This window comes from Trichosurus vulpecula, chromosome 5, assembly GCF_011100635.1.
Source record: "Trichosurus vulpecula isolate mTriVul1 chromosome 5, mTriVul1.pri, whole genome shotgun sequence".
Taxonomy (NCBI): domain Eukaryota; kingdom Metazoa; phylum Chordata; class Mammalia; order Diprotodontia; family Phalangeridae; genus Trichosurus; species Trichosurus vulpecula.
In genome coordinates this window covers 139,891,084-139,904,908 of record NC_050577.1, presented here as the reverse complement: position 1 = coordinate 139,904,908, position 13,825 = coordinate 139,891,084, and the positions used below count along the sequence as shown (strand labels likewise).

The 13,825-nt window shown below is 39.6% G+C and overlaps 1 protein-coding gene across 1 annotated transcript in view; it reads left to right on the top strand.

Annotated features, from left to right (window-relative positions):
- The window catches only part of ZNF277 (zinc finger protein 277), a 162,406-nt gene that overhangs the window by 77,392 nt on the left and 71,189 nt on the right, over nucleotides 1-13,825 (top strand). Inside the window, exon 2 of the mRNA XM_036762166.1 lies at nucleotides 8,092-8,293. Within this exon, the coding sequence (XP_036618061.1) occupies nucleotides 8,092-8,293 (202 nt within the window). The remainder of the gene's footprint in view (nucleotides 1-8,091; nucleotides 8,294-13,825) is intronic.

The following is a 13,825-nucleotide window of genomic DNA, read 5'->3' as shown; positions in this document are numbered from 1 at the left end:
TTTCCTGCCGCAAGGCCGGGCACTCTATCCACTGCACCACCTAAATGCCCTTTTGGACCTTCTGGGCCACCCTCAACACCCTCACTATTAAAATGAAGGGTTGGGACAAAAAGATTTCACAATTTTGTTCTGTGGAACATATTTAAAACTTCATTTATAATAAGACTGAAAACATTAAGAAATAATATTTTTCTCTAAAGCCCTTTCCAGACTCAAGGGAAAAGCCCCTTGGATTGGTAGGTGATAGGTTGAAAACAAAAAGATCTTTCATTAGGTGAATGGATTAAAGGGTAGTCTCTCTTTATCCCCTGAAGGGATTAGCCTGGTCCACCCCAGGGGAAGTACCCTCCTCTACTGAACTGGAGATATTCTCACAGTCTCCTATTATTTAATTTAGATTCTTGATAGAGATCTTTGGGGGGGGACCCCAGAGATTCCACAGGGGAGTGGTCCAGGAGGAATGAGATAGTGACTTTGGACTTGATTCTGGGATGTTAACCCAAACTGTATTTTAAAATAGCTTTTCTTTTTTCACTGTTACTATCAATGTTATCAGGAATCTTGGGGCAGGGAGTCATATTGGAAGCCATGGGGGGTTATGCCAGTTTGGACAGCTCTGTCTCTCCAAGCTAGAGATGTCTTGGATATAGATTTAATGATAAATTACACTGTTTATGGCAGACTGGGGCCTCAATAGAATACAATATTTGTTTTAAATTTTTTTTTTCCAACAAAACTTCCATCTCTGAATCTATAACCTGGGCAGCTAAGTGGTACAATGATAGAACTCAGGACTCGGAGCCAGGAAGACCTGAATTCAAATTCTGCTTTGTACATTTAATAGCTGTGTGAACCGGAGTAAGTCATTTAGCCTTTGTCTCCCTCCATTTCCCCCTGTGTAAAGTGGGGATAATGACATCTACTTGTCAGAGTATTATAAAGATAAAATGAGGTCATATCCATAAAGTCCTTTGCAAGTCTTTACAAATGTTAGCTAATATATAAATAGTAGCAATTATTAAATCCTATGAATCGTTTGAAACAGTATAACCATCATTGTCCTTGTTGTAGAGATGAGGAAGCTGATGGTTAAAGAGGTGACGTGATCATCACAAAGTCATATAGGTAATGAATAGTAGAACTGAGATTTGAACCCTGGTCTTCTAACTAGGTCGGTATTCTTTCTACTCCACCCTTTAGCGATTAAAAAGTGTATGATGGGATAGCTAACTTAGTGAACAGAGGACAGGCCCTGGAGTCAGGAGAACCTAAGTCCAAATCTAACCTCAGATACTTACTAGTTGTGTGGCCCTGGGCAAGTCACTTAACCCAGATTGCCTCCAAAAAAAATTTATGAAAAATGTTGGTTAGGGCTATAGGAAAACAGAGACATCAATGTATTGTTGGTAGAGCTATGAATTGGTAGAGCTATTCTGGAAAGCAGTTTTTAAAAGTTATGAAACCCATTGACCCCACGATACTACTACTAGGCATGTAATCCAAAGAGATCAAAAAAGAGGAAAACTGTCCTATATATACACAAGTATTTTATAGCTGCCCTTTTTGAGGTGACAAAGAACTGGAAACTAAAGAGGAACCCATCAATTGGAGAATGGTGGAACAAAGGATGGTAGAGGAAAACTATCTTGCTATAAGAGAATCTGAAGGGGACAATTTTAGAGAAGCCTGGAAACACTTGAATGAACCGGTATATAGTGAAGTGAGCAGAATCGAAAGAACAATTTGTCATAGCAACAATACTACAAAAATCAAACAATTTTGAAATACTTCAGAATTCTGATCAGTGTATTGACCAGCGATGATCCCCAAAGACTCATGAAGAATGCTGCTCCGCTCCTAACAGATCCTGGGCTAAATCTGCAGAATGAATCACACACTTTCGGACATGGCTGACAATAGGGGATGTTTTTTGCTATGAAAATAATAATAATAATAATAGCAATTGTATAGAGCTTTAAGGTTTGCAGAACACCTCATTTGATCCTCAGAACAACCCTGTGTGGTAGGTACTTTTATTGTCCCCTCTTTTACAAATGAGAAAACTGAAGCTAAGAAAGGCTTGACGACCATGTTTGTTAGATAGTCAATAATCTTATTATATGAAATGCACAAAAGAGAAACTAGTATTATTGACAGTCAGCAACAAGCATTTATAAATGGCACTTACCGTCTACCCGGGCACTGTAAGAAAGGCAACAACAAGGGCCTTACCCTCAGAAAGCTCACCTTCTAAGGAGGGATACAACATCTAAACAACTATGCATATACAAGATGTATACAGAGTAGATGGAAGGTAAACAGGGAGAACAATTGGAAAACTCTTGGAATAATCCCAGTAAAGGTGATGAGGGCCTATACTACTAAGGAAGGAGACACGGACCTCTGGCTTATAGAACTATTAGAAAAGCACTGCTGTATTTATGCCCAACATTGTTCAATTCAGCAGACATTTATGTTGTACCAACTATGATCATACAGAACTGGGCAGCTAGGTGGTGCAGTGCCAGGTAGAGTGCCAGGCCTGGAGTCAAAAAGACATCTTCCTGAGTTCAAATCTGGCTTCAGATACTTAATAGCTGTGTGACCCTGTTTGCCTCTGTTTCCTCATCTATAAAATGAACTGGAGAAGGAAACTACTTGATTATTTTGCCAAGACAACCCCAGATGGGGTCACAAAAAGTCGGGACACAACTGAAAATGACAACAATAAACAGGTACAGAACTACATGTATAGCATTTCTCTCCTTCCTCTCTGGCCACCTCCTGTTCCCCCTTGTAATGCACACTACACACCATGCCCCTAGATCATCTAGGTTCCCAAACTTCTTTAGCCTACTGCCCTCTTTTCAAAAGAAAAAAAAATTGTACTCAGCATCTCCCTGAAAATTTACTTTCTTTAACCATTTAATGTTTGTTCGTTTTTTAAATTGGATTATTTCAGAAAATACCACCACCACCCCCCATCATTCCAGCGCTCTGGGGGGGGAGCAGTATCACCCACTTTGGGACCATATATGAGGAACTTTCATTGTGGGAGTAGGGGGAACAAAAGGGTGTCTTCTTCTGACTAGTGAGCTCCTCTCTTAGTAGGACAGCCTCAGCCAGCACGTTTTATCTAACTTCATCTTCTTCCTTGGTTTCAACAATGGCCTTACTGCCAACCTCCCTCTATAGTTCTGGATCTTTGACCTATAGTCAAATCCCCTCTGCTGTGGCTACTGGAGAGGTTGTGTCAGTCTGATCCCCTGTGGACCCACTCACCAGCCCGATGACCTCTCTGCCCTTCCCTGGCCACCATTCCTTTCCATGTGTCTTCTCTCCCGTCAGAAAATGAGCCCGTTGGGATCAGGAGGGACTGTCTTCATTCTGTATTTGTGCCCCCAGCACTTAGCACAGTTCTGAGCATGTTATAAGTGTTTAATAAAAGCTTTTTTTCTTTCATTTATCCATCCGTCCTTCCATTTATTTATTATGCAAGGCATGGGGGCAGGAGAGATATAACACATTCACAAATGCAAAATATTGTACCTTAGGTGAGTTGGGTTTTTTTAAGTGTTTTATAAGGATCATTGGTGGCTAGGGGAGGTTGGTCATTACTAAATAAAAGGAAGTCAATGCTCACTATCTCAGTTTTCTCATCTGTAAAATGATGATCCAGATGATCTCTAATACTCCTTCCAGCTCTTGTGAGTTCCTCAAAAGCAGCCACTGTCTTTTACCCTTTTTTGTATCTCCAGCTCTTGGCATAGGACCTGGCACATATAGTAGGTGCTTAATAAATGCTTATTGACAATCTTCAAGGTTCTGCAACATTCCGACATTCATTCTGCAGTTCTGTTTAAAAGGTAACTAATTATTAATCCAGAGGAATTAGTACTTGTTCAAATTACAGCCCTGCCTTGAAGTACTGTCCTCTGTGGCTCTGAACAAGGGACCTCGGTTTCCTCATCTATAAAATGAAGGGTTTGGACCATAATTTCTAAGATTTCTTCCATCCCTAAAGCTATCATTCTATGAATCTTCCAAAAACAACCTTCCTTCCTCCATCTTAATAGGGACATACTCTTTCTTTTGTCACAAAACTGTTTTATGGAGATGACAGAAGATCATTAAAACCAGAGAATCACTCATTTTCTGGGCTTTAATTGAATGATTGATTGTGCACCACCGATGGTGGGGTGGGGGGTGGGGAACTAAGGCAAAATTTTTTCTGATTTTGGAAAATGTTGCACGTGTTGCAAAGGCCAAAAGGGGAATAGTATGCCATCATTCTACCTGCCTTATAGAATGGATATAAAGAAAGCAACTATAAACACTTTAAACTATATAAATGCAATTTTTTTATGGTTTTCATGTGGCCTCTAGTCTTTTGAGACAGGGCTCAGGAAATGGTTTTGCCAACTCACTGCTGGTAGTCACATTTTTCTCTCACCTAGATGAGAGAGGGTCCTCAAAGCAAAGAGCTTTGGAACAAGAAGAACCATTGCCTTCTGCCTCCACGAATAACAAGCTTTGACATTTTTTTCCTTTGACCATTGCTGCTATAAAGATAAATTCTGGGACCATGCATGCAAGGATAGGTATTTTTATAGGTGCTGGGATCATGAATATGATGTTCCCGAGGTTTACATTTCTTGCTTAAGGAATATGTTGGTTGCCTGGTGATAAGGGAAAACACTCCTTTTATTTGGAAATTTTTATAATAATAGAATCTAGACCTAGACAGGACTTTCAGAGATCATCCAGTCCAGCCTCTTCATTTTACAGTTGAGGAAACTGAGACCTAGAAAGGTTAAGAGATGTGTGCATAGTCATATAGCTAATAAATGTCAGAGCAGCATTTGAAACCAGGCCCCTTGATTCAGAATCCTGTGCTCTTTTCACTGTACCAGGCTGCTTTTCTGAGCATGAAGTCACCTTCTCTTTTGTCGGCATTAGTTAACTGTGCCTTTCGGCAGAGGAGACATCCCCATATCATGAGGACCAGAGGAGTGACTTGGGCGCTGTTCCTTTACTGTGAAGGATGTGAAGCAGATTTGGAGCCAGAAGGGAACTTTGAAAATGGTGTGGCCCTGACTGATTTACCTACCTTTGCTTGGAGGACCCAAATTCTTTATGCCCGGGACCTGGGCATTTTGGTAACTATTCTATTCCTATGCCAGATGGCCTGCCAGAATGAAAGATGAAGAGGTGATTTATGTGGCCATGACTTCATTTACACAGACAACTACTTGAAAGAAGCCAAAACCGTTCTGAGAAAGACCTTACTGAATAAATCAACTGGAGCATCGCATAGCTCTTTCATGGTTATAAGACACATAATTCTGTTGCCGAAGAAGTCACATTGTTGTACTTGAGACTAAATAACAGGTCTATGATCCATCCTTGTTCTATAGAAGTATATCATCATTTATTCACATTTTATATGCTTTTTAAAGTACCTACTACGTGCAGTGAACTGTTGGAGGGAGAATATGCTGAAGGAGCAGTTAAGTATAAAGGAGACATAGTTCCTGCCTTCAAAATGGTTATAATCTATTAAGTTTCATATGCAGGCAAGCATCTGGGGTGGGGAGTGAGGGAAGCAAAAAAATCTATTTGGTCAAAATTTTGGAGTTCAGATCAGCAGTTTCATTGTTATACTGTATAGTCAAGAAACTCTCATCTCCCAATACGTGTAACTATTATCCAGTGCAGTCTTGGAGTATTGCCTAGGGCACTAAGAATTTAAGTGACTTATTCTTGGTCTCTCAGACCAAATGTACCAAAGGCAAGATTTGAGCCCTTAAGGCTGGCTGTGTTCACCATACAAAATCCCGTAAACTACCCATAAAAAAAAATACAGTTTCTTTAAAGAATTAGTAGCTGCAAAGGGATTGGGTTTTCTGGAAAAAAAAAAAAAAGGTTATCTGTTTCAGAGACCAGAAGAAACTAATATAGTTGCTATGGAAAAAGTTGGCTATAAATTTTACTTTTGCACAGGGCCTAACTAAGCTTTGATCTGTAGAGAGCAGGGAACCAGGACTTCTGCTCAAAGAAAAGAAAGCACAAACAGGTAAAGACTTAACTTACAGGAAGACTCATGATAAAGGGAGAAAAAATTGTTACAAGGGTTTTACGTAGTATGATTATATTAGATTGTGCACATACCACCGCATGACTGTGTCTGACACATAGTTGTTGTTCATCTGTCGTTTCCAAAGAGGGCCAATGACATCATGGGGGATGTCTTGACTTGTCTGTAAATTGGATTTGTGAAGCAGAGTTGCACCAGGTTATCAGTCTCACTCTCTCTTCCAGTGTCATTGAAGTCCAATGGCAAGACAAAAGTCAGGACTAGCGGCACATAGTAGGTGCTTGTTAAATGTTTACTGAATTAAATTGAAATTGAATTTCTTTATCCTGCTGTACCAGGAAGTCAGAGAGGGCTCAAAAGAGTCATAGGGAACTCAGCAGAGATCTTGCTAGTTGCCTAGGAGTGCTGTGAAGACCGAGGTGAACCCTCTTTAGCTTAGCTCGGTGAGTCTAAGTAGAATGAAGAGATTTTCTGTGGATATGATGAAGAGGAGATTCTGGATTCACCATCAGCAGGGAAAAGGTCCATAAGAAGTACATAGGAACTTCAACCCCTGAGGAAACTGCAAATTCATGGCAGCTAGGTGGATAGAGCACTAAACTTGGAGTCAGGAAGATTTCAGTTCAGATCCTACCTCAGACACTTACTAGATGTGTGACCCTAGACAAATCACTTAACCTCTGTGTGCCTCAGTCTCCTTATGTGTAAAACAGAGATAATAAGAATACATACCTCCCAGGGTTGTTATGAAGATAAAATGAGATAATATTTGTAAAGCACTTTATAAATACTAGCAATTATTCTTGTTCCATTTCTAGCTCATCATTAATCGAATAGTGAGTGGGTTTCATTCCTACAGTATTAAAATTATTATTTCTCTCTCTCCGGAAGGAACTAGCGGGTACCTTTTCCACAGAATGTTTACCAGAGGATAATCTCTGACTATGAATTGTTGGACAGGTTGTTAGTAACCTATTCATTCCTTGTGAAGGCTGAAAGAGAAGGAAATTAAGATTAATCTAATTCCAGAGCTTATTGTCTATGGAAACACTATTTTGCCTCCAGGGTATGTAGGTACTTTGCACTCCCTAAGAAGCCAAACATTTCCTTCTGGTTGCCTGGTTACTAAATACTCTCTAGTCAGCACAAGGGTAGCAGACCTGGACTTCCAGCCTAGTGCTGATAGGCATTGCTACTTTGGAGTCCCTGCTGCCTGTCCCCAGGCAAAGCCCTATTTCCTGGTTTCCAGTTTGGTGTCCTATGCTCTCAGTAGTCTCTGTCATCTCTCAAGGGGACAGTAGTTGGAGACACGATGTCTCAAGCAAGATGGAAAAATCTCTACTACATACAGTGCACGTCTTATAATCATGATGCATGATAATTCGGCAAGCCACAGATAGGTATAAAACAACATAGAAACCTGTCAGCTGGGTGGTACATTCTGCATCAACAGGGACCTCGGCTCAGTCCAAGGGCTTTCCCCTGTTTGTGGCATGGCAAGTCAGTGCAATCAGGAAGTGAACTGCAGGTGCAGCAGGAAGCAGCTTAAAGGACCTGCCTGGCATCTGCATCCTCAGAATATCGAGTTTCCTTCCCTTGCCTTCATGACTCCCATCCCTGAGTCACAATTGGGCCTCACAACCCTAACTCAGCAATAAGCAGCCTTCCCCCTCCAGGTGCGCCCCTGGGATTGCTGCCATTGGCCAGCTGCCAAGAAGCAACCTTGGACAGTTGCCCAAGCAAATGGGCTTCCCCCACTCTAGCCAGCAAGCACAGCCCCTGGAGGTTTGAGCCAGCCATGCACTATGTATGCCCCTCCTTTCAGTTAAGAGAGCTCTATATAATAAAAAGTCCCCACTCTCATTCACTCAGTCTTCCCCCATCCCCTTTTATTGCCAGATCAACTATCTTTAGGGTTGTTTTAATTCATGAGGTGAAAAAAATCATCAATCCTAAGAGTTATGTTAAGCTTTTCTTCTTTTTTTCTCCCCCAGACAGTAGGGATTGTATCTTGGAGCCTCTCTCCCTGCCAGAAAGTCCAGGTGGCATCACCACTTTAGAAGGTTCCCCATCTGTGCCTTGTATCTTCTGCGAAGAACATTTTCCCGTGGCTGAACAAGACAAACTTCTGAAGCACATGATTATTGAGCACAAGATTGTCATAGCTGATGTCAAGCTGGTTGCTGATTTCCGAAGGTACATTTCCTTTCATTTCATGTAGGAGTGAAATTGATTCTCTTTGGAGGAAAAAGCACTCTGCGTGTGCATATATGTATATGCATATAGTTACGTAAATTGAATACAGCCAAGGTAAATGGCAGCCATTCCCTTTGATGTTTCCAGTTGTTTAGTATTTGTTATTTTTGTACTCCATTGCTTACTAGAGTGTTTGTGTTTGTTTGTATTACTGACTATGTATTACTCTATGATAACCCTGAAAATGAGGAAACTTACCCACCAGCTGGTAACACTCCCTTTGTCACACTCTTTACACATGTTGCTATTTGAAGCCATCTGTCTGCTGGAGTCCGTCTTCCTGTTGGGAGTTCTTTCCTAGCCTCTTGGGGTGCATCGGGTATATTCCATAGTACAGATAGTCCCTGACTTATGAGCATTTAACTTATAAATAACTTAAGATTACTCTATCCCTTATGACAAGTTACCTCTACACTAATGATGAGTAAAATAGGCTTTTGTATATTGTCCCTAGAGTGCTAACTACCATTAAATCATTTTTATGTAAAAGTAGGTTTTGAGAACCAATCAAATGACTTACAAACACACTTCCAGAATGCAGCTTGTACTGAGGAATAGGAACTGCTTAGCCAAAGGTGCTGTTCTAGTCTTGGGTTCTGTCCTTTGAATTATTAAATATCATTTCTTTTTTTTTTAATTTTACTATTTTATTTTTCCCCAGTTACATGTAAAAACAGTTTTTAACATTTGTTTTTAAAACTTTGAGTTCCAAATTCTCTCTCTTCCTCCCTCCCCACCCCACTCCCCTTAAATATCATTTCTAATCCTACTTTCAGCATTAGCAACAAATGTTAATTGGGCATCTTGTGGATCTATGGTACTTTATGAAGGGTTGCTTTTACTCCGTTTCTAGCTATACCATTTATTTTTTAATCCCTTATTCTCACTTTCTCTGTCCCTCTCCATATGTGCATCTGTACCTTTTTCTGTCTGTCTGTCCGTGTCTCTTTTTGTCTGTCTGATCTTCATCTTTCTCCCTCTTTCTCTCATTCCCTCTGTACCCCTTCCCCTCCCCGTCTCTCCTCTCCTTCACAGTAAATGTAGAAACATAGCACACATTCTAGTAATTTCCTCATGTATGGTATCTTGTTCTTTGTAATCAAACTTAAATTTTTATTGTTATATGGGGTTTTCCTTTTCAAAGTAAAAGTTGTCTTGTTAGCCTTTCTCTGCATTAATGACATAACAGTTAATACTTTAGAAAACCATCAAGTAAGTATGCCATTTTTTTCTAATTCTTACTAAGGCCGGCTTTTCTATTTGTGTGAAATTATTCTGTCTTCCACTTTCTTTTGTCCCGCTGATGTGAAATTCCCTTGGAATTTGCAGAAACCGCTGATCATCCAGCAGTAAACAGTCGAGAAACAAAACTTTTTCCTCTCTTCCCTCTTAAAAATCCATAACCTGAGGTCTTAATCAAGGTTTGCATCTTTTCCCCCATGCCTACATATAGTAGTTAAGAAACTGGATCCATTCTTATCTATTTCTCTAATTCTTTGTCAAGGTTATTGATCTTTTTATCAATTGGGGGACAGAGGGGAGGTAGATAATCACACATTAATTATTTAATAGGCCTCCATGCTTAGGAGTCTAGAAATAACTATTAGAATCAATCATCTACAAGATGCAGCCATTCAATCAAATGAATATCAGGAGTAAAATAGGAAATGAAAATGGACAGTGCTTGATTTTAATAGGAAATTTTAATTTTAATGATCTGATTTACATGGCTACATTGCTGACCAGCTGATATCTTCTTTGATTTTGATACCAAAATCCTCAACATTGCCTGTCTGTTTAATGAAATGAAAAGCACAGCAAAGAGAGATATGCCTAATTCAAATCTACCAGGAATGGTCATCTCTTTCCTTAAACATGTTCCTTTTCAAGAAATCCATCAATCTCCTTTAACTAATGCCTATATTATAACACGTAGTTAATGAAAAGTTTTTGTCATTGTTTGGTGTCCCTTTTAATTGGGACTCCATTCCCACTATTTATTAGTTGGTATCACCTCCTGTATCATAGGCTAAACTTGATGTGCCCTTGTAGAGTGGTCCAGTGCTCCTTTGACACTTTGAATAGAGAGCAAAAGATTTTCCTTTTTTGTAATCACCTGGGTGCTTTCTTAAGGAAAAAAAAAGATAGAATAAAAGAGACTCAAGGAACAGGAACTGTTTTCACTTAGAATTCAGATACAAGAAGATACACATACACACACACACACACACACAGAAGCTGCCCCTTCTGTGTAGTTGTTAGAAGATACATAGTTGATAAGCAGATGAGCTTATTCCCACTTCAAGAAAGAAAATGCCTGTTTTTAACACAAGCACTCTAAACTCAGCACTTGGTCTCTTAGGTTATTCCAGGGCCTCACTTGAGGACCTAGAGGGCCACATGTGGCCTCAAAGCTGCAGGTTCCCCACCCCTGGTTATTCTAATGAAGAAGGTCTCATGGAAAAGTTTGATTCTGTTAGCTAACCTAGTTGCATGCATAGAGCTACTCAATTGCTTTTCTTGCCCCAGTGATATTATTTCCAACAGACAAAACACAAACGTTTCTTGCCTCATGCTGCTGTGTGCATTGCTCTCCTCTCATTTGCCATTGCGTAACTTAACAGCCGGCCTTCAGTTTTCCATGCCTTTTTTCATCCATCAGATGTTTCCACTGATGTGCAGATGCACAGACAATAGCATTAATAGAATACGGGCTTATATTTTTATTGGCAAGTCTGTGAAAGATACTCACAAGTCATAGAATGCTAGAACTAGAAAATAACTCAGAGCTCTTGTCCACATATGTTATTTTATAGACAAGGAAACAGGCCTTTGGAGGTTTGAGTGACTTGGGCCTCAAATCCCGTAGCCTGTGGCAGAGCTGCAACTGCAGCCTAGGTTGTTTTGACCTAGAAAGAGTTTTCTACTTCTCTACACTTTTGTCATTGTCTCCTCATTTCACTCACGTGCAACTCTTTGTGACCCCTTTTTTTTTCGGTTTTTGTGGCAGAGACACTGGAGTGGTTTGCCATCTAGCTCATTTTACAGATGAGGAACTGAAGCAAACAGGGTTTAGTGACTTGGCCAGGGTCACACAGCTACTAAGTGTCTGAGGTCACATTTGAACTCAGGTCTTCCTGACTCCAGGCCCAGCACTCTATCAATGGCACCACCTAGCTGTCCCTTTTCTACACTGCCTCTCTTATATTTTGAACTTCCCCCTTTCCAAGTCCTTGGTATTGACCTTCTGGTGAAAAGTAAAGACTCTGATAGTTGCCAATTAAGTTATTATTTAGTACCATTTAGGGTTTTCAGTATTGGCTCCTAATAACCCATTCTGAAAGAGGAAGATGAATTAATGGCAAATAATTTTTTCCCTTTATAATAATACTGAGGCTCTCAAGAGTTCCTTTGGATATCAATCTGATAGCACCTTAGCAAAGGCAGGCATGATCGTCATTGATTTTTATAGTTAAGAAACCAAATTCTTCTACATTTAACTGACTTACACAATGGTATAGCAAGTTATGAAACCTTGTTTTGCAGTTAGCTAATCTTGTACAACATGAAAATAAGTTATTTGCCTTGACCAGCCCTGGTCAAGTATTTATCTGTTGTTGTGGGGTTTTTTTTTAATTTTATTTGTTCTCGTCAGCCAAGATCTCAGCCTTCCACCCCACCTTACCACACTCCCCAATTGCAAACACAAGAGAAACAAAACCCGTTATAAACAAGTATTATCAGCTGAAACAAATTTCCACATTAGCCACATCCAAAAATAGTCTGTGTCATTCTACATTCTGAGTCCTTTAACTCGCAGTAAAGAAGTAACATGTTTCATCAATAGCCCTCTGGAATTCTGTTTGGTCATTATGCTGATACGAGTTCAGCACAATAGTACTCCATCACATTTACATGCCATAACATACTCATTCATTGCCCAATTGATGGGCATCCCATCAGATTCCCTCAGATTATTGCTGCCTCAAAAAGAGTAATAAATATTTTCTATATCCTTATTGGTTTTTGGCTTAGCACTAATCCTTCCCATAATCTTGTCTCCTTCTAATTCCTCTTTTGCCCTTTTCCCCTTTCCTTTTTGGGTAAGTTATTTTTGGCTGTAAGCTCTTATTCTTGCCTTCTAGAACATTATATTCTAAGTTCTCTTCTTTATAGCGGTGGCTACTAAATCACATGTGATTGGAATTGTGGCTTCTTAGTACCTAAATTCTTTCTTTCTGGCTATAAGCAGCCAGGTATATATATGATGTGTGTGTATGTATATGTGTGTGTATATATGTATGTATGTATGTGTGTATACACACACACACACACACACATCTATATACCTTATAGCCCCATGTATAAGATGCTTTCATGTATAAGATGCACCTTAATTTTGGGGCCCGAAATTTGAAAAAAAAATGTGTTACATAAAGTTATTGAATTCAAGTTTTATTCATCTGCTCATAACTTTCAGACATCTTTTGGGCAAGTCTGGTGTGTGTACGCATGCTTAGTCCATTCCGTTTCATGAATCTGAAGCACCAATTGTGTCCTCCTTTGAAATCAGTAACTTCTTTTTCATCAGCAATTTTTCTTGCCTCATACTGAACCATCTTTGTGGACACAGGAATTCCAATTGCCCTTTGCTCTTCAATCCGTATCTTCAATTCCCTTTCTAAATCAGGCCATTTTGCTGACTTGCCTCTCATGGCCTTTTTCTGCCATGGTGTTTTCAGTAGGGTTTCTTCTTCCTGTAGCCAGTCTCAGATTGTTTTCTCAGTTGGAGGAGGACCAAACTTACGTTCAGCAGCACTATTTCCATTCACTTTTGCAACCTGGATCACTTTTAACTTGAATTCAGCACTGTACGAAAATCTTTTCTGAGCCATTTCTGGGCAGAATGTGGCAAAACATAACCTAATATACTGGTAACAAATGTGAAAAAGTGAGAGCAAAGACAACAAGCACGAAAAAGTGGGAAATCCAAGTAAAAAAATCTACAACCACTGTATAAGATGCACCCAGTTTTTAGACCCCAAATTTTTCAGGAAAGGGTGTGTATTATACATGGGGAAACATGGTATATAGCCAGATATATATACTATAAGCAATATCTTTTCTCTGGATTTTGGCTGTCATATTCCTGGGAGTTTTCATTTAGGGTTTCTTTCAGAAGATGATCAGTAAATTCTTTTAATTTCCATTTTGACCTCTGGTTCTAAGATCTGGGCAGTTTTAAGATTTTTAAAAATATGATGTGTAGGCCTTTTTTTTTTGGCATTCAGGTAGTCCAATGATTTTTAATTTTTTTCTTCCTCAATCTGTTTTCTAGATCAGTTGTTTTTGCTGTGAGATACCTTAAATTTTCTATTTTGTTCAGCCTTTTGATTTCGTTAGAATATTTCTTGTTGTCTCATGGAGTCATTGGCTTCTATTTGGTTGACTCTTATTTGGGGGGAGTTTGTT